Source organism: Manis pentadactyla, chromosome 13, assembly GCF_030020395.1.
Source record: "Manis pentadactyla isolate mManPen7 chromosome 13, mManPen7.hap1, whole genome shotgun sequence".
NCBI lineage: Eukaryota > Metazoa > Chordata > Mammalia > Pholidota > Manidae > Manis > Manis pentadactyla.
Genome location: NC_080031.1, coordinates 53,089,192 through 53,110,509, shown reverse-complemented (window position 1 = coordinate 53,110,509; position 21,318 = coordinate 53,089,192). Strand labels below are relative to the sequence as shown.

The window sequence follows — 21,318 nt, the reverse complement described above, 5'->3', positions numbered from 1 at the left end:
CCGTGGACAGTGTTACCTTGGGCCTGAGCAGAGACAGTCCTGGGCCGGGCGGCCACAGCAGGCCCTCTCACCCTGGGTGCCGCCGCGCTGGGGCGCTGCGCTCCACACCCCTCCCCTGCTCTTCCCAGAGGCAACTTCTGAGGACACTGCAGCCCTAGAAATTTTAATAATTGTTTTTTATGCTCTTTTAAAGTGCTTGTCGAAGATATTCAACAGTAAAATGTACTTTATGCTTTTTTTTTTTTTTTAGCATCAAACTTTTCTTTTTTTTGAGAGGACATCTCTCATATTTTTTCATCAAATGGTTGTTAACAACAATAAAATTCTGTAGAGGGGACTCAATGCTCAATGCACAATCACTAAACCACCCAAGCCTAATTCTCGTCAGTCTCCAATCTTATGAAGCATATCGAACAAGTTCTTACATGGTGAACAAATTCTTACATAGTGAATAAGTTCTTACATGGTAAACAGTACAAGGGCAGTCATCACAGAAAATTTCAGTTTTGATCATGCATTATGAATTATAAACAATCAGGTCAAATATGAATATTCATTTGATTTTTATACTTGATTTATATGTGGATCCCACATTTCTCCATTTATTATTATTTTTATTATTATTTTTAATAAAATGCGGAAGTGGTAGGTAGATACAAGATAAAGGTAGAAAACATAGTTTAGTGTTGTAAGAGAGCAAATGTAGATGATCAGGTGTGTGCCTGTAGACTATGTGTTAATCCAAGCTAGACAAGGGCAATAAAACACACACGGATGCAGAAGATTTCTTTCAAAACAGGGGGGGTGAGGTTCTAAGCCTCACCTCTGTTGATCCCCAATTTCTCACCTGATGGCCCCCCTGTGACTGTGCCTGTCTTAGGTTGTTCCTCCCTTGAGGAATCTTACCCGTCTCTGGCTAACCAGTCATCTTCTGGGGCCATACAGGGAAATGTAAAGTTGGTAAGTGAGAGAGAAGCCATATTGTTTGAAAACGTTAGCTTTTTACTTTGCAGATTAATGCCCTGTGGCTTCTATGCCCAGCATTTGTCTAGAGGTATCTTCACCTCTTGGAGGAATTATGATACTCGGTAAATTCGATATGATGCACAAATTCTATTTAAGGGTTGTAATTAGGAAGGAAGAAGAAAGGCTATAGAGGTAGCAGACAGAAGAAAACATGGGAAGATTAATTATTTATTTGACATATTTTCTTGTAGAGTAAATTAAGCATGTATAGGTTTCAAACTACTATTTAAATTGCGCACACACATTAACATAATAGGAATACAGTCACATAACCAAAGCAGATCTATAATTACCAACCATCTACAGTGAAGCCAAGAAAACCAGTTAAGCAACCCAGGCATTTATGAAAATTTGTCTATGATATGATGGATATTGTCCAACTGTACTTGAACAGTCTGGGAGAAATCAGACAAATTAAAACAGTACATTTCTGGGAACTTTTCACATCCTGTATTTTCCTTTAACAGTAGATAGTCTGTAGTTGTAAGATTTTGGAGAGCTACAACTTGCACTTCTACTAATTCTTGGTTGAGTTCCAACAGTGTATATCCAGTCAAATTTGTTGTTTTACTGTATGCATAGGCCAGCTTAGATATCTCCTTATTCATTCCAATGGCAAGTCCATGAACCAGTGGGATGAATGCAGCTACAACTGTAGCATCGCCTGGATCTTTGTTGAGGTTTTTTGATGATCATCTTCTGGTATGACTCATCCAGAGAGTGCTGATGTTCGAAGTTCTTCATATCATATCTTACTTCATTTTCTGGGTAGACAAATTAGGCTTTGGTCCTCTGTATAAACACAAACAGACCCTTTGCCCACACATTGATCTGCCCTTTATACCATTGTGTAGATTTCATTGGAGGTCACCACACAGGAACTGCTTTTTTTTTGTTATATTTAATCTACACTTACATGAAGAATATTATGTTTACTAGGCTCTCTCCTATACCAGGTCCCTGCTATAAACCCCTTTATAGTCACTGTCCATCAGCATAGCTAAATGTTGTAGAATCACTACTTGTCCTCTCTGTGTCGTACAGCCCTCCCCTTGCTACCACCCCCGCATGCATGCTGATCTTAATACCCCCTTCTTCCCCCACTGTTATCCCTCCTACCCACCCATCCACCCCAGTCAGTTTCCCTTTGGTAACTGTTAGTCCATTCTTGGGTTCTGTGATTCCGCTGCGGTTTTGTTCCTTCAGTTTTTCCTTTGTTCTTATACTCCACAGATGAGTGAAATCATTTGGTATTTCTCTTTCTCTGCTTGGCTTGTTTCACTGAGCATAATACCCTCCAGCTCCATCCATGTTGCTGCAAATGGTAGGATTTTCCCTCTTCTTATGGCTGAGTAGTATTCCATTGTGTATATGTACCACATCTTCTTTATCCATTCATCTATAGATGGACATTTAGGTTGCTTCCAATTCTTGGCTATTGTAAATAGTGCTACGATAAACATAGCAGTGCATTGGTCTTTCTCAAACTTGACTGCTGCGTTCTTAGGGTAAATTCCTAGGAGTGCAATTCCTGGGTCAAATGGTAAGTCTGTTTTGAGCATTTTGATGAACCTCCATACTGCTTTCCACAATGGTTGAAATAGTTTACATTCCCACCAGCAGTTTAGGAGGGTTCCCCTTTCTCCACAGCCTTGCCAACATTTGTTGTTTGTCTTTTGGATGGCAGCCATCCTTACTGGTGTGAGGTGATACCTCATTGTAGTTTTAATTTCCATTTCTCTGATAATTAGTGATGTGGAGCATCTTTTCATGTGTCTGTTGGCCATCTGTATTTCTTTTTTGGAGAACTGTCTGTTCAGTTCCTCTGCCCATTTTTTAATTGGATTATTTGATTTTTGTTTGTTGAGGCATGTGAGCTCTTTATATATTTTGGACGTTAAGCTTTTATCGGATCTGTCATTTACAAATATATTCTCCCATACTGTAGGATTCCTTTTTGTTCTATTGATGGTGTCTTTTGCTGTACAGAAGTTTTTCAGCTTAATATAGTATCACTTGTTCATTTTTGCTGTTGCTTTACTTGCCCGGTGTGATATGTTCAAGAAGAGGTCACTCATGTTTATGTCTAAGAGGTTTTTGCCTATGTTTTTTTCCACTAGTTTAATGGTTTCATGACTTACATTCAGGTCTTTGATCCATTTTGAATTTACTTTTGTGTATGGGGTTATAAAATGGTCCAGTTTCATTCTCCTACATGTAGCTGTCCAGTTTTGCCAGCACCATCTGTTGAAGAGACTTTCATTTCGCTAATCTATGTCCATGGCTCCTTTATCAAATATTAATTGACCATATATGTCTGGGTTAATGTCTGGAGTCTCTAGTCTGTTCCACTGGTCTGTGGCTCTGTTCTTTTGCCAGTACCAAATTGTCTTGATTACTATGGCTTTATAGTAGAGCTTGAAATTGGGGAGTGAGATCCCCCCTACTTTATTCTTTCTCAGGATTGCTTTGGCTATTCAGGGTCTTGGGTGTTTCCATATGAATTTTTGAATTATTTGTTCCAGTTCATTGAAGAATGTTGCTGGTAGTTTCATAGGGATTGCATCAAATCTGTATATTGCTTTGGGCAGGATGGCCATTTTGACAATATTAATTCTTCCTAGCCACGAGCATGGGATGAGTTACCTTTTGTTAGTGTCCCCTTTATTTTCTCTTAAGAGTGACTTGTAGTTTTCAGAGTATAGGTCATTCACTTCTTTTGTTAGATTTATTCGTAGGTATTTTATTCTTTTTGATGCAATTGTGAATGGAATTGTTTTCCTGAATACTCTTTCTGTTGGTTCATTGTTAGTGTATAGAAAAGCTACAGATTTCTGTGTGTTAATTTTGTATCTTGCAACTTTGCTATATTCCGATATCAGTTCTAGTATTTTGGGGGTGGAGTCTTTAGGGTTTTTAATGTACAATATCATGTCATCTGCAAATAGTGACAGTTTAACTACTTCTTTACCAATCTGGATGCCTTGTATTTCTTTGTTTTGTCTGATTGCCATGGCTAGGACCTCCAGTACTATGTTAAATAGCAGTGGGGAGAGTGGGCATCCCTGTCTAGTTTCCTATCTCAGAGGAAAAGCTTTCGGCTTCTCGCTGTTCAGTATAATGTTGGCTGTGGGTTTATGATATATGGCCTTTATTATGTTGAGGTACTTGTCCTCGATTCTATTTTGCTGAGAGTTTTTATCATGAATGGATGTTGAATTTTGTAAAATGCTTTTTCAGCATCTGTGGAGATGATCATGTGGCTTCTGTCTTTCTTTTTGTTGATGTGGTGTATGATGTTGATGGATTTTCGAATGTTGTACCATCCTTGCGTCCCTGGGATGAATCCCACTCGGTCATGGTGTATGATCCTTTTGATATACTTTTGAATTCGGTTTGCTAATATTTTATTAAGTATTTTTGCATGTATATTCATCAGGGATTTTGGTCTGTAATTTTCTTTTTTGGCAGCGTCTTTGCCTGGTTTTCGTATTAGGGTGATGTTGGCTTCATAGAATGAGTTTGGGAGTATTCCCTCCTCTTCTATTTTTTGGAAAACTTCAAGGAGAATGGGTATTATGTCTTTTCTGTGTGTCTGATAAAATTCCGAGGTAAATCCGTCTGGCCCAGCTGTTTTGTTCTTGGGTAGTTTTTTGATTACTGTTTCAAATTCTTTGCTTGTATTTGCTTTATTTAATTTTTGTGTTTCTTCCTTGGTCAGTCTTGGAAGGTTGTATTTTTCTAGGAAGTTGTCAATTTCTTCAAGGTTTCCCAGATGTTGGCATATAGGTTTTCATAGTAGTCTTTAATAATTCTTTGTATTTCTGTGAAGTTTGTCATTATTTTTCCATTCTCATTTCTGATTCTGTTGATTTGTGTTGATTCTCTTTTCCTGGTAATAAGTTTGGCTAGAGGCTTATGTATTTTGTTTACTTTCTCGAAGAACCAGCTCTTGGTTTCATTGATTTTTGCTATTGTTTTATTCTTCTCAATTTTGTTTATTTCTTCTCTGATCTTTATTATGTCCCTCCTTCTGCTGACTTTAGGCCTCGTTTGTTCTTCTTTTTCAAGTTTCGATAATTGTGATTTTAGACTATTCATTTGGGATTGTTCTTACTTCTTTAAGTGTGCCTGGATCGCTATATACTTTCCTCTTAAGACTGCTTTCGCTGCATCCCACAGAAGTTGGGGCTTTGTGCTTTTGTTGCCGTTTGTTTCTATATATTCCTTGATCTTTATTTTAATTTGTTCGTTGATCCATTGATTATTTAGGAGCATGTTGTTAAGCCTCCATGTGTTTGTGAGTCTTTTTGTTTTCTTTGTAGAATTTATTTCCAGTTTTATACCTTTGTGGTCTGAAAATTTGGTTGTTAGAATTTCAATATTTTGGATTTTGCTGAGGCTCTTTTTGTGGGCTATTATGTGGTCTTTTCTGGAGAATTTTCCATGTGTACTTGAGAAGAATGTATATCTTGTTGCTTTTGGATGTAGAGTTCTATAGATATCTATTAGGTCCATCTGCTCTACTGTGTTGTTCAGTGCTTCCGTGTCCTTTCTTATTTTCTGCCCGGTGGATCTATCCTTTGGGGTGAGTGGTATATTGAAGTCTCCTAAAATGAATGAATTGCCATCTATTTCCACCTTTAATTCTGTTAGTATTTGTTTCACATATGCTTTTGCTCTTGTGTTGGGTGCATATATATTTAGAATGGTTATATCCTCTTGTTGGACTGAGCCCTTTATCACTATGTAGTGTCCTTCTTTATCTCTTGTTCCTTTCTTTGTTTTGAAGTCTATTTTGTCTGATATTCGTACTGCAACCCCTGCTTTCTTCTCTCTGTTGTTTGCCTGAAATGTGTTTTTCCGTCCCTTGACTTTTAGTCTGTACATGTCTTTGGTTTTGAGGTGAGTTTCTTATAAGCAGCATATAGATGGGTCTTGCTTTTTTATCCATTCTATTACTCTGTGTCTTTTGATTGGTGCATTCAGTCCATTTACATTTAGGGTGAATATTGAAAGATATGTACTTATTGCCATTGCAGGCTTTAAATTCGTGGTTACCAAAGATTCAAGTTTAGCCTCTTTAGTATCTTATTGCCTAACTTAACTCGCTTATTGAGCTGTTATATACACTGTCTGGAGATTCTTTTCTTCTCTCCCTTCTTATTCCTCCTCCTCGATTCTTCGTATGTTGGGTGTTTTGTGCTGTGCTCTTTCTAGGAGTGCTCCCATCTAGAGCAGTCCCTGTAAGATGTCCTGTAGAGGTGGTTTGTGGGAAGCAAATTCCCTCAGCTTTTGTTTGTCTGGGAATTGTTAAGTCCCACCATCATATTTAAATGATAGTCGTGCTGGATACAGTATCCTTGGTTCAAGGCCCTTCTGTTTCATTGCATTAAATATATCATGCCATTCTCTTCTGGCCTGTAGGGTTTGTCAAGAAGTCTGATGTTAGCCTGATGGGTTTTCCTATATAGGTGACCTTTTTTTCTCTAGCTGCCTTTAAAACTCTTTCCTTGCCCTTGATCTTTGCCATTTTATTTATTATGTGTCTTGGTGTTGTCCTCCTTGGATCCTTTCTGTTGGGGATTCTGTGTATTTCTGTGGTCTGTTCGATTTTTTTCTCCCCCAGTTTGGGGAAGTTTTCAGCAGTTATTTCTTCAAAGGCACTTTCTATCCCCTTTTCTCTCTCTTCTTATTCTGGTACCCCTATAATATGGATATTGTTCCTTTTGGATTGGTCACACAGTTCTCTTAATATTGTTTCATTCCTGGAAATCCTTTTATCTCTCTCTATGTCAGCTTCCATGTGTTCCTCTTCTCTGGTTTCAATTCCATCAATGGCCTCTTGCATCTTATCCATTCTGCTTATAAATCCTTCCAGAGTTTGTCTCATTTCTGTAATCTCTTTTCTGGCATCTGTGATCACCGTCCAGACTTCATCCCATTTCTCTTGAGTATTTCTCTGCATCTCTGTCAACATGTTTATGATTTTTATTTTGAATTCTTTGTCAGGAAGACTGGTTAGGTCTGTCTCCTCTGGTGTCTCTGTGATCTTGGTTTGCCTGTAATTTTGTCTTTTCATGGTGATAAGAATAGTTTGCAGAGCTGGGACGAGTGACGGCTGGAAGGACTTCCCTTCTCATTGGTTTGTGGCCTTCCTCTCCTGAGAGAACAGCGACCTCTAGTGGCCTGTGCTGCGCAGCTGCGTGCAGACTGGGCTTCTGCTTCCTGCCTGGCTGCTATGGAGTTCATCTCCACTGTTGGTGTGGTCGTGGCCAGGCTCTGGCTGCTGCTTCAAAGTGGTGGAGTCCCCTTGAAGGGGGAGCAGCCAGGAGGCTATTTATCTCCGTAAGGGGCCTCCGTGCTCCCTGCAGCCCAGGGAATAGAGTACCCAGAGATCCCCGAATTCCCCACCTCTGGACGAAATGTCCTGTTCTGCCCCTTTAAGACTTCCAAAAAGCACCCGCCAAAACAAAACAACGACCACTAAAGAAAAATTTTAAAAATCAGAAAAATAAAAAAATTAAAAATGGCCACTCGTTTTTCTTTATTCTCTGGCACCAGCCTCAGGCTCCCACTCACCGATCTTGCTGCCCTGTTTCCCTAGTATTGGGGTCCATATCCCTTTAAGACTTCCAAAAAGCACTCGCCAAAACAAAACAACAACAACAACAACAACAAAAAGATGGCCGCTTGCTTTTCTTTTGTTCTTTGGCGCCAGCCTCTGATACCCGCTTGCCGGTCTTGCTTTCCTATTTCCCTATTATTGGGGTCCCTGTCCCTTTAAGTCTTCCAAAAAGCACTCAACTCAACAAAACAACAACAACAACAAAAAATGGCCCCTTGCCTTTCTTTTGTTCTCTGGCGCCAGGTCTCCGGTACCCACTCACCGTTCTTGCTGCCCTGTTTCCCTAATATCCAGGGCCCCGCGCATGCACTCTGCACTCTGGTCCCGATGGCTGGGGCTGGGTGTTCAGCAGTCCTGGGCTCCCTCTCCCTGGCGCTCTACCTCCTCTCCTCCCACCGGGAGCTGGGGGGAGGGGCGCTCGGGTCCCGCTGGGCCGGTGCTTGTATCTTATCCCCTATGCAAGGCGCTGGGTTCTCACAGGTGTGGATGTGGTCAGGATGTTGTCCTGTGTCCTCTGGTCTTTATTCTAGGAAGAGCAGTCTTTGTTATACTTAAATAGATATATGTGGTTTTGGGAGGAGATTTCTGCTGCTCTACCCACGCTGCCATCTTAGCTCCGCCCCTTACTCTATGCTTTTTTAAACCATTTCTACATTCCACACAAATTTACTTTTAATGAGTATGTAACCCAAATCGGGAAATATTTTAAGTGGTATATTTTTCTTGTTACTATCTTACTTAACTGGTGTCAAACTTCTTACACTATACAATTTTGAAGTTATTTTCATAATTTATTCAGTGTTGTTCTATTCATTCTTCATGACACTTTTCAGGATCATTTTGATATTTTGTCCATTTGCCTTTTATCATTATAACCTCCTCATTAGTTACATACCAGAGACTCATCCAATCATAGATAGTAATTTAAATTTTCCTGTAATAGCCATTTTCATTTTTCAGTCTGTGGCTACAACATTTTTTAAGTATTGCATTAATTTTACCACTTACAGGGGTGAATTTGAGTCTGCATCAGGTAATTTTGGTAAACAAATCAGATCTGTGTTGAACACACCTTTTAATGTGGTTTACTTCACTCTATTAACACACATTTTATAAATATATTTATTCCTTAAGCCACTACTGACACATGAACGATTTGAGGATTTGTGCTTTCTCAAGTTTTATGAAACCTCTTTCAAATATCGTCTCTGAAAATGGACTCTTGCTGACCTAAGTAATCTCAATGGATTGGCCAAAACATCTATAGGAAACAAGGTGTCAATAGGCTGTCAGTTATTCAGGAGGCTACAATCACTAGTCCCTTTGAGGCTTTTCAGAAGCACAACTGTGCCTCCAGAGAGTGATCACCAAACAGTTCAGGGAAGCCTCGTGCTCATTTCTCCATATGGTTTATAATATAAATACACCTATATGAAAGGGCCTGGGGATCATGCTCACTGAAGAACAATGGGATGGTACTGGATTTGTGTCTGCAAGAGTGACGTGCAAAAAAGAGAGCTCCTTCATCAGTCCTCAGGTATGACTGTGATCTGAGGGCTCATTCCTATGGGGATAAAATTTTATTTTTGTATTTCATTGAAGAAAACCATAAAATCTCCAAGGTATAGAAAGAACATTCAACGTTATAATTGTGTTTGTGTTTTCCTGTACCCTGAGCTTTTCACCTTACCAATTACTAAGCACTCTACAATCTATAAACTTATACAAGGTATGTATAGAGGGTAAAATACTTTCCCTCCTCCCTGTTAGTTTTATTGTTAGGTCTCCCAAAGAAACCAAGAGCTGGTGCTTTAACAGAAGAAAAGGCATACGCATTTATTAACATTTAAAATTCAAATGCAGAGGTGTATCACAGAAAAAATATCAATATGTAAAAAAGGGGTGAGATTTGAGAGTTTTATACCATCTCTTCATATGCGTCTTTAATTTCAGTAAATCAATGTATATGAAAATTAAGCAGAGGAGGATCATTTAGCACTGTCTTCATTTTGATTGTAGCATCGTTTCATCACTTTATGCATCAACTACAGGTCACTGCAACATGCTGGCACATGCAGAGAACTTCACCGTCTTCACAGAATTCCTCCTCATGGACATCTCCAGCTCCCGGGAGCTCCAAGTATTGCAAGGTTTAATATTTTCAGTGATTTATCTGGGTGCCCTGGCTGGAAATCTTGTGATCTTTACTGTCATTGTGGTGGATTCACATCTTCACTTCCCTATGTACTTCTTTATAGGCAATTTATCTCTGATAGACTTTGATTTCATCTCAGTTACTGTCCCCAAATCCATCATAAATTCCCTAATGGGGAGTAAACTGATTTCTCTCACAGAATGTGCTGCTCAAACATTCTTATTTATATTATTTGGAGCCACAGATTTCTTCTTCCTTGTGGTCATGTCCTATGACCGCTATGTTGCCATTTGCCACCCTCTGCACTATGGGCTCACCATGACCCCACGTCTGTGCACACAGGTGGCAGGTGTTTCATGGGCCAGTGGGCTGGTCTACTCTGCTGTCCACACAGGGACCATGTTCAGGCTTCCCTTCACAGAGTCCAATGTGATTCACCAGTTTTTCTGTGACATCCCTCAAGTTCTGAGCATCTCATCCCAGAACGTGCAGTTTTCTGAGTCGGTGGTCCTGGCTCTGAGTGCCTGCATTGCCTTGTTCTGCCTTTTCATCTTATTCACCTCATATGTTCGCATCTTTTCAACTGTGCTCCACATGCATTCTGTGGAAGCTCGGAACAAAGCCCTGTCCACCTGCTCTCCCCAGGTAGCTACACTTATTCTTCTTGTGATTTCTGGATTGTTTGCTGTATTGGGTCCTGTCTCAAATGAATCAACCATTCAGACTCTGCTTATGACCATGTTCTATTCCATGATCCCACCCTTTATAAACCCCTTTATTTTTGGCCTGAGGAACAGGGAGATAAAGAATGCTATAGGCAGAATGTTCAAAAGCATTTTCAATTGTGACTAAACAGGTATTTTTGTTTGACTTGACGAAGTATATCAGAAATTAAAGTGGAGAAAAAGATTTATACGCATAAAAAATTATCCACAAATTCAGGTAAATTTATAATTTTCGATATATGATTATTTGGTACAGTAGGGTATATATAAATAAGCTATAGTTAATCATATGAAGAGAATATTTCCTTGAGCAAATTGAATTATTCACTGAATGCATTATGCTCTTTTTGAGTGTTAACATTAGTAGTAAAGAGTGAACTTTTCTTTTGTCTTACCATACTGATTTTGTTATAAATAAACTAAGGCCTGGAAAGATATTTATCTTCCCCATTTACATATTGATTTCAGTAGCAAAGGTAGGATTAAAACTCAGCACTCTCTAACTCTGAAATATGCCTTCTTCTTTTTTCCAGTATGTAATGTAATCTTATTTTTTCATATTTTGTACAAAAAATGTATATATTATTTAATATATATGTTCACATGCAAAATAAAATCCTACACTTATAAACAGGTCCAGCCATATCATTAACACACACAACTTAAAATCTGTTTCTTAATCCCCATGAATAAGCCTGCAAGCCGTGGGCAGGAGACTGCGATCAGCACAGCACAGGAGGGGCTCAGAGGTCACTGTCTTGCATCAAGAAAACATATGGCTATGAATAGCAACTACATTTTTTTAAACTGTAATCTAAACATTTAGAAAAACAAAGACTAAGAAGATGGCCCTTAGGTTGCTGCTCTCAGCCACCGTTGCTCCTGCCCAGGGGATACAGATTGCATGTGATGGATGAGGCACAGGGAACCCAAACGTTGGCCCAGGAGAAGCTAATAATGATGCAGAGAGGACAAGAATGCACTGATTTATACTCACAATGCATAATACCTCTCAAACATAAAATAGATTTTGTGTTCACTATCCTTAAAAAGTTCACAGGCAAGTACTGCTTATATAATGTTTTATTCCGTGTGTAGTTGAGTAGTAGTATAGTTGAGTTGGGTCAGGAATTCTTAGGAAAAAGTCTTAGGAAAAAAGCTGTTTTATTTTCATGATATCCAAATATACCGATAACCATGGTCCATAGTAAGAATGAAATCTTTCATTGAACAACCTGTGACAGTCATGATTCAAGAGCCTGATTGAGTAAACTCAAAAGCAGTTCTACATCAAATATAATTTTTGAATAAAAATTTGTACTTTTTTTTTAGTTGTCATGAGAATGTTTTATTGATTTTTAATAACCCAGATGGAAAGGAATTACACTGAAGAGTTATTTATTTCCATGCCTTGAAATTGTAGACAGTTTTTGGGCTGTATACCTTTGTGTTTTTTTTGAAAAATGAATAACCTTTTACATCTATAATCGAATTATTTTAACAAAAGAAAGTATGCAGAGGAAAATGTGTTTGTATGTTTAAATCTAATAGATGTTACTATACAATAAACATGAAACTTTGTTTTTCTTAAATGATGAAAGTATCTGAGAATAAACTGTTTACATTTGTGCTGAGTACTGCGTTGCAGCATGTGGCCCACAGCCCGTCTAGTCACCTGCTTTCTCATGCAGAATGCTTCAGCGTCCGCACCCAGCCCAGCAGCTGGGACGCCAGCTATAGGGAATCACCACTAGGATCACCCCATGTCTTGTAACATAACACACCAAGCCAGGCTTTCTAGTTGCTATCTTATGTTTATAAGTTGTGTTTTATTTTTGTCTAAATTGCATGTTTCATATAAATAGTGAAATATAGCCTTTCATAATTAATATTCCCATGGAAATTATGTTATTTGGGTTTCCGGCCATACCTCTTATATTTGACAATGTTATCAACATTTATTAATATCTAATTTAAAAAATTAATTTGGAGTATGGCAAGTAGCTCCTATTCTCCACTTATCTTGACACTTGGCTTATGTACTAGTCATTATTTTACTATGAACCATTTTACTTGTATCTTTGAATTTAGGTATTGTTTTGGGAGCTTTGGCCAACATGATATTACAAATCTATGATGTGATAGACATGTTACATATACTACAGTGTAATTATATTGCTATATTTGTACAGTGTAATTACACTTCTCCATATGTGTATTGAATCAACATGTTGCATACATTAAACCTGCACAGTTACATGTCAATTAAGTCTGCACAAATGCATATAAGAAATGACTGATATTTTTTGGCATTTTTTCCAGTATGAATGGAGGCTACTATGAATCCTGAAAAAGTATCTACAGATACATGTATATATTTCTGATGGCCAAATGCATAATGCATAACATCATTCTGCCAAATTTGTTTTGTAGTCAGACCTCAGAAATTGACCCCCATGTGGTATAATTGTAGTATTTACAGAATCTCTCCCCTGGCCTTATTGGATCTCCATATCAGTAGGTGTCTCCTAGGGGTGGGGAGAAGTAGGCCATCTCCATATCAATAGGTGATTACAAGGGGTACAAGGGAGAGTGAGGGCATGACTGGACCCAAGAGGTTGGATGGGGTCCCTTTTTGCAGCCATGTTGCGAGAGACACAGGTGAGCAGAGGTGGAAAACTGTTTGTAAACAATAATCGGGTTTCGCCCACTTTACGCCTCCCTTTGGCTGGCTGACTTTGGATTCAGAGGCATTTGCCCCAGACTTTGCCCCTTGGACTTGTGCTCCCTTGTATCTCACCCATAGTATCTCTAACAACACGCTATGGAGGACTCCTCATCCTTACATCCCTTTGTAATTACCTATTGATATGGAGATGCAATAAGGCCAGGTGAGAGATTCTGGAAATATTGCAATTTTACCCACAGGTAGTTTACCATGTTATGACTAACATCACTTGAGCAATGATAACACAAACACAAACTGATAACGGCTTTATGCAGAGGCTGCCAGCTGTGGAGGCTGCTCTTGAGTGGCTTGGGGACCGACAACAAGCTCTCATTGATCAACAACACATGCAATGTGACTGACAACATGACAAAATCTGGTCACACCATTGCCGTATGATCAGTCCCTGCACTCAAGGGACCTTGTAAAGAAACACTTACAAGGAGCCTTCTCCTCCAATCTACAGATGGAACTTAATGCTCTCTCTACTCAATTACATCAACAATTACTTCATATCTAACCAGAAACACAAATACAGGTTGAACAAGATTTATCCAATATCGTGAAATGGTTACCCAACAAATTGGTTCCATACCGTTAATTTATGTATTGGGTCATTGTAGCTCTTTGTCTATAATCTTTTTCATTTTTCTCACAGGCTTATGAATGATTTGTATCATTATGACTGACTCAAAGCATAATGAGCAACAGCTGATTACATTGCTGTTTTCTGAGAAGGCTGAAGTATATTAAAACCAAAAAGGGGGGATCCGTGGGGAACCAAATGGCCAAGTCCTGGACTAGAAAGCGGCTGGGCCACACTGCAAGCAGAACATTGTTTCCTTGGCAGCATGATGTGCTTCGCTTGTCTATTACTGGGTGCATGGGGTTTTACTTTGTTTGAAGTCATGCTAATGGCTCTACTTGATTGCCTGCACGTACCCTGCAACATCCTATTTGACACATAGCCTTCTGATGAGCTGTACATTGTTTTTCTAAATGTATGCTCAATAAATATGAGAGATTGATAGCGGTTCGGGGAAACCTCCCTTAGCCTCCCTCTCATGTCTCTTTACTTTCCTATCTTGGCTGGTTCTTTCTGCTGCCACTGACGAAGCCGGACAACAGAGCATTGTGCATTTCAAAATGTATTAAATGAATAGATCTCATGTAGTGTTCCTACCACACAAAAGCTCACGCACAAACACACATAGGAACATGAGGAGACTCTGCGAGATGTTGGATATGCCCATAACCTTAACGGTATGATAGCTGTTTGCATATGTCCAAACATACCAAACTGAATACGCTAAATATGCATAGTTTTTGTATATCAATTATGCCTAAATGAAACTTGGAATATATAAAATGTAAGAAAAATAAATAAATGAAGTTTTTGAAGCCATCTTCCTTCTTATTCCCAACACAAAACTATTAGGGCATGGAAGCTTTGGAAGTTTAATTTAGTTCATTCAGTTAACTTACTGAGATTTAAACACTGAAAATCAGCTTAGCTTACTCTTTATACATGTTATCTTTTACTGCTCAGACTAATCTGCTTCTTTTGCTATGTTTCTTGAATCATCACTATTTTGAAGTAGTGCATCGCCTCCTCACGACACCTCTCCACACTGGAGAGACAGAAGACCACTTTGGGACTGTGATGCTGGCGTCTAGAACATTTGCTTTTTTCCCCACTCTGGACTTGCCTCAAAGTCTTTCTACTCAAATGTTGATGATATCTCAAAATCCATGAGGATTTTTTCATCATGTATCAACCATTCAAAACCTTCTCAACGCCATGTTCTATTCTATGGTGTCCCCGTTTGCAAACCCTATTACCTTTAGTCTAAGAAATAGGGACATTAAGAGTGCTTTGGGTAGAATGTTTATTAGAATGCTTCATTTCCCTAAAATAATTTGTATGTGTGTGTGATTGGAAATATTTCTTTCAATAATCAAGGTGGAAATTGAGTTCCTATGAAATATTAATCCAAAATTCAGATACAGTTAAAATTTAAGCCACATAATTGTTTTATACATTCAATGGTACATAAATAAATTAGTTGTATTTAATAATTTGAATTAGATCATGGATTGTGTAAGAATAATTCCTTGCACTCAGTCTTGTTGAAAGGTAACATTAGATAGTAAATAGTAATTTTTTGTTTTACCATCTCATGATGTAAGTGAATTAAGATATAAAAAAAATCTTTTCCTATGTGAATAATGACTTGTTGCAGCAAATCCAAGTTGCAAACTTAGTTAGAACTAACTGCAATATTATGCCACATCTTCTTTTTGTAACATTTAATATATTTAGATATACAGGTCTATTTTGTTTGCATATACATAAGGAGTAGAGAACTGAAATAAAGTTCTGCATTTCAAATACATTTATATGTATAAGCCTTTATATATATGCATACAGAAATATAGAAAACATAAATATAAATTCAAATTTTATATATAATATATACAAAAGTTAATTAACATAAAAATCTGTGGTTTAAATTAACTATATATTTGCATTAAGTATGTGTATATATACATATTTTTATGTGTATATACATATGAAAATTTGAACAACAGAATTTTGTTTCAGTGTATCTACTTATCATAGCTATGAAAATATAACCTGGGGTTTTTCTAGGCAGTTACAAAGAAAAGCACTTATACCTATAAAGGGATCCAATCATATTTATAACATATACAGTAAAAAATATTTTTCAGGGGGTCCCTGTAGCTTGAAGACCTGTTTATGGTGAGAAAAAGACAATTGGTAAAAACACCAGTTTGTGAGAGATTACTGGTTAGTAGACATGAAAAAACTGTAGATGAACAATATGTAATCGTGTCCAACATAGGAAACAGATGATTCTAGTGAAGTTTTAATGCTTAATATAAATATAAATAATTTAGAGAAACAAAGATTAAGAAAATTACAATAAGGTGGCTGCATTCACTTGTTTACAGTCCAATACATATCACAATAATAACAGGAAATAGTGAGGGGCAAGAATCAAAACGCAGATCCAGGAGAAGCTAGTGACAATGAAGACTGGGCAAGAAAATGGGCTTTGGCACACAGTGTATGATTTGTATCACAGGGAAATATATTTTGTTCTCTGTACAATTCAAAACTGCTTATGCAATTATTACTGTTTTATAATGCTTAATTTTGTGTGTGGTTGAATAGTTTTGTTCCAGAAATGATGGGGGTTATATGCTTAGGAAAAGAAAGTATTTGCTAATTCAAAAATGTCTGGATATTTGATAATTTTGATCTACTGTAATAATAATCTTTCATTTAACAAATTATGACAACTGTCATTCAGGCCTCAGTGCGCTGTGCCCAAAAACATTTTTCCTTCAAATGCAATGAGTACTGAAGGCTTAATTCATATTGAATGCCACTATCTGTGTTTATACATTTCATTAATTCTAATAAATATGATTGTAAAGTAATACAAGTTGTTTTTGTTCAAAGGTTTTTGTTCAAATCAAATGGGTCAGTGAAAGCTCTTGAACTTACAACTAAATATACAAATTTGTACTAACTGCATTGAATCTCATACCAATCATCACATTTCACCTCTCTGTTCCACAGACCGTGAATATCTAAGTAGTTACAACCCTCAGCATATAAAGTGTTTTCAGAAAAAAATTTCACACATTTAAACTCCCATCAGCAATTCACCAGCATGGCACTTATTCCATAACTATGCTAAAATACTGTCAAACCTAGTTTTCCAGTCGTTGATATTTTATGTTCATCAAGTTATTTCTAATTTTTGTCTGAGTTGCATTTTTCAGATTACTATTGAATTAGATGTCATAACTGATATACATGTGGGAATTATCTCACAGATATTAAAAAATATTAGTTTTCCCATATGTTTTAGTTGATGTATTAATGTGAGAATTAATTTTTTACACGTTCACATTCTGAAATAATTACCACAATTATAATTAACACACTCATCATTTTGCATAATTACCATTTTTGTGTGTGTTTCATTGGAAAACAGGATTTTCCTTCTAAGAAAATCTCAAGTACACAATACATTAGTGTTACTTATAGTCACTGTGGTATACATTAGGTCTCCAGAAAACTGGAGTTACAGGCAGGCACATGCTGAAAGCAATGCCTTAACTAAATATAGACTCTCAAATGAAAACCACCTTTGGAATCAGTACAGGGATGGGTAGGAAAGCCTGGACTTCAATTGCCTAATTGCTGAAGACTCAGTTTTGCACTCAGTTTGCACAACTCTTAGAGTCACAAACTCCAGGGGATTCAGTCAAAGTGATGTTGATATCTCATGTCATTTTGATTTGCAAAACCATGATGATTAATGAGAAGGAGCATCTCTTCAGGTGCCTGTTGGCTATCTGCATTTCTTCTTTGGAGAGAAGATCTGTTAAGGTCTTCCACCCATTTTTTTCATCAGTTTATTTGTTTTGCTGGTGTTGAGGCATAGGAGTTCTATGTGTATTTTGGATATTAACCCCTTATAGGAGAAATCACTTATGAATATATTCTCCCATACTGTAGGTTGACTTTTTCTGTGGGTCTGACACATTCTGTGGATGGTGTCTTTTGCTGTATTGAAGCTTTTAGTTAGATGTAGTCCCACTTGTTCCTTTTATTATTTTGTTTCCCTTACCTGTGATGTGTCCAGGAAAAAACATTGCTCCTGCTTATGTTCAAGAGGTTTTTGCTTATATTTTCTTGGAAAAGCTTTGTGGATCAATGTCGTCATTTAATACTTTAATTAATTTTGAGTGTACTTTTGTGTGTGGAGTTTGACAGTAATCCACTTTCCCTTGTACATAGCTGTCTAGTTTCTACAGCAAAAGTTATTGATGAGACTTTCTTTCCCTTATTGTATTTTCATGGCTACTGTATTATACTTTAATTTACCATAGATCATCATGGCTCTGGTCCTTTCCATTGATTTCTAGGTCTATTCTTGTATGAGTACCATACTGTTTTGATTACTGTAGCTTTGTCATATAAATTGAAGTCAGGAAACATACCCTCAGCTTTGTTCTTCTTTCTCAAGATTGCTTTGACTATTGTAGTCCTTTGTGGTTTCGTATGAATTTTATGTTTATAGTTATTTGAAAAATGCCATGGATATTTTGACAGTTACTGTATGGAAGCTGTACATTACTTTGGGCATAATGGGCATTTTGACAATAATAACTCCTCCTATCCATTAACATGGGATAGATTTCCATTGATTTTTCTCTTCTGTAATTTCACTCAGAAATGTCTTATAGTTATCAACCTAGATATCTTTTACCTCCTTGGTTAGGTTTATTCCTAGGAATTTTATTCTCTTGGATGATGCAATTCTAAATGGAATTGTTTTCTGAATTCACTTTCTGCTATTTTGTTGTTAGCATACAGTAATGCAACAGATTTCTGTTTATTAACTAATGTCTTGCAAATTTGTTGAATCTGGTTATTTTTCTAATACATTTTGGTGGAGATTTTAGGGTGTTCTATATATAGTATCATTTCATCTGCAAATAGTGACAGTTTTACTTCATCCATACCAATTTAGATGTCTTTTACCTCTTTATCATTTTCTTATTACCTTGGTTAGGGCTTATAATACTGTGTTGAATTAAAGTGGTGAGAGTGGACACCCTTGTCTTGCTCCTGATCTTAGAGGAAAAGCTTTCATGTTTTCACTACTGAGTATGAAGTTAGCTTTGAATCTGTTGCTTATGGCATTTATTATGTTGAGGATTCTTCCCCTCTATACCCATTTTGTTGGTAGTTTATAATCATGAATGGATGTTGAATATTTTCAAATAACTTTTTAGCATCTATTGAGGTGATTATATGGTTTTTATCCTTTTTTGTAATATGGTGTATCATATTGATTGATTTATGAATAGTGCATCATCCTTTCATCTTTGGAATTAAGCTGGCTTGATTGTGGATGATTATGTTTTGCTAATATTTTAATGAAGATTTTCATATCTATGTTTATCAGGAATATTGATTTATTATTTTATTTTTTTAGGGCCTTTCATGACCATTATTTCATTTATTTTTTTGAAATACAGAAGTCAATTATTATGCAGAATGCTTCTTATTTTGTGTCTGATGCTTTCTCATAATTAGATTTGAGCTATAAATTCGGGGAAGAGCAACACAGAAGTGAAGATCCCTTCTCTTCCATTCTATCACTGTGTATTTTAGATTAAGTTAATTAACACTGACTATGTTAATACTGATATTTTTTTAAGGTGCTGTCTGGTGTCACCATCAACATATACATATGTTAGGCAAAAGGACCTATGTATCTCAGGCCAACACCTGGCTGGGGAAACAAGACCAATGACACAGGTGTGAGGAAATGGCCAATAAATGGAGCCTCCATGACAAAGAATCTCAGAACTTATGGGTAAAATTATAATGTACAACATTCGGCTTAAGAGAAAAAGGGGATATTACTATTGATGGGATGAAGGTGACAGTTTGGATAAAATCTGGAATATATGAACAAATTTTATCTGAGTAGTTTCATTTGTCTGAATTTATTATGGAAATTAATATATCTACTCTTTAAAAAAAGGAGGCATGTAAATCCAACATTAGTGGTTTATCAACTCTATATGCTAAATGGCAATATGTAGAAATGCTGAGATGCCCACATATTTTTATTTTGAAATAGGTAAATATATCTGGTGCATAAAAAGAGATTAATATTTTAATAAATAACATGTTAGAAGCCCAGTTTTTCTTTGGAAATTTTAAGACTCCATATTCCACATCTGGGGATAGTGCTCTCCTGTATCCATAAAAGTACTTAAGTACATATTTATTTATTTATTTATTTATTTTTTGAGAGGGCATCTCTCATATTTATTGATCATATGGTTGTTAACAACAATAAAATTCTGTATAGGGGACTCAGTGCACAATCATTAATCAACCCCAAGCCTAATTCTCAACAGTCTCCAATATTCTGAAGCGTAACAAACAAGTTTTTACATGGTGCTAAGTACATCTTTAAATGGTGAAATAAATATTGGACAATATGATCTGAAAATAGTGGTCTTCACCTAGATGCTTGGGCCCCAAGGATTTTGGAAGTGCCTATAGCACATCCTTGTGCAGGATGGAACTTGTGGAAAAGGCTGTGAGAAGCTTCTAACAGGGACTACTTGAATTTAGACCACAGAATTTTCCGTGGAGAGATACTAGCTTGGTATTGCCCTTAATAATATTGTAGTCTGGATGAAGGACCTACAATAATCATAAAAGTTGAGATAGCGCACATGTTTGGTTGATGCTGAATACTCTAATGGGATGGTGGTGTCCAGATGAGTTCTACAGCAAAGTGCAAATGGATTCTGCAAGAACATGCTACCGTGTAATGAAACCACTCACCTTATTCACAAGCTGATAATGTCTTTTTCCAAGAATGACATTGGAACCACCTGAGGAACTTCTGAGTCCTGTTGTCTTATGGTCAGTGCCCTATGAACACACCAATTTTGAACAACAAAGAGTTGCCAGCAGCAACCAGGAAGCATGAAAGGGGTTTGCCCTCCCTGAAAATACCCATGCAAAATTCTTAATCATAGTCTAAGTTGTTCACAGGAGTAGTAGTAGAGCATGGAGAATATAGCCAGTGATTTTGTAACACCTTCATGTGTTGAAATTTAGTAACTACCTAATTGGGTTGAGGATTAAACAATATGTAACTGCTGAACCACTGTGTTGTGTACTTTAAACCAATATAAGATTGTAAACAACAATATTTCAATTAAGAAAAAGAAAAGTAACGCTTTGTAAGTTTAGGGTGCACACCATGAAAATGTTCAAGCCATACACATTGTGAACAATCACAGCTATAATGTTGGTTAAGACATAAATTGTCCCACATGATTACATATTTTTGTTGTGTGACATTTAAAATATACTATCTCACCTACTTTCCATTATATAATGCAATATTGTTAATTATATTCAATATGCTGTACATTAAATCCCCAGGACCTATCATCTTGTAACTAGAAGGTTTCA

General features: G+C 37.0%; 1 protein-coding gene across 1 annotated transcript; it reads left to right on the top strand.

Moving 5' to 3' along the window:
* Positions 1-10,073: 10,073 nt before the first annotated feature.
* Positions 10,074-10,661, top strand: LOC118919005 (olfactory receptor 14I1-like). Its single transcript, XM_036898391.2, has one exon. It carries the CDS (start codon positions 10,074-10,076, stop codon positions 10,659-10,661), a length of 588 nt encoding a protein of 195 aa, XP_036754286.2.
* The last annotated feature ends 10,657 nt before the right edge of the window (positions 10,662-21,318 follow it).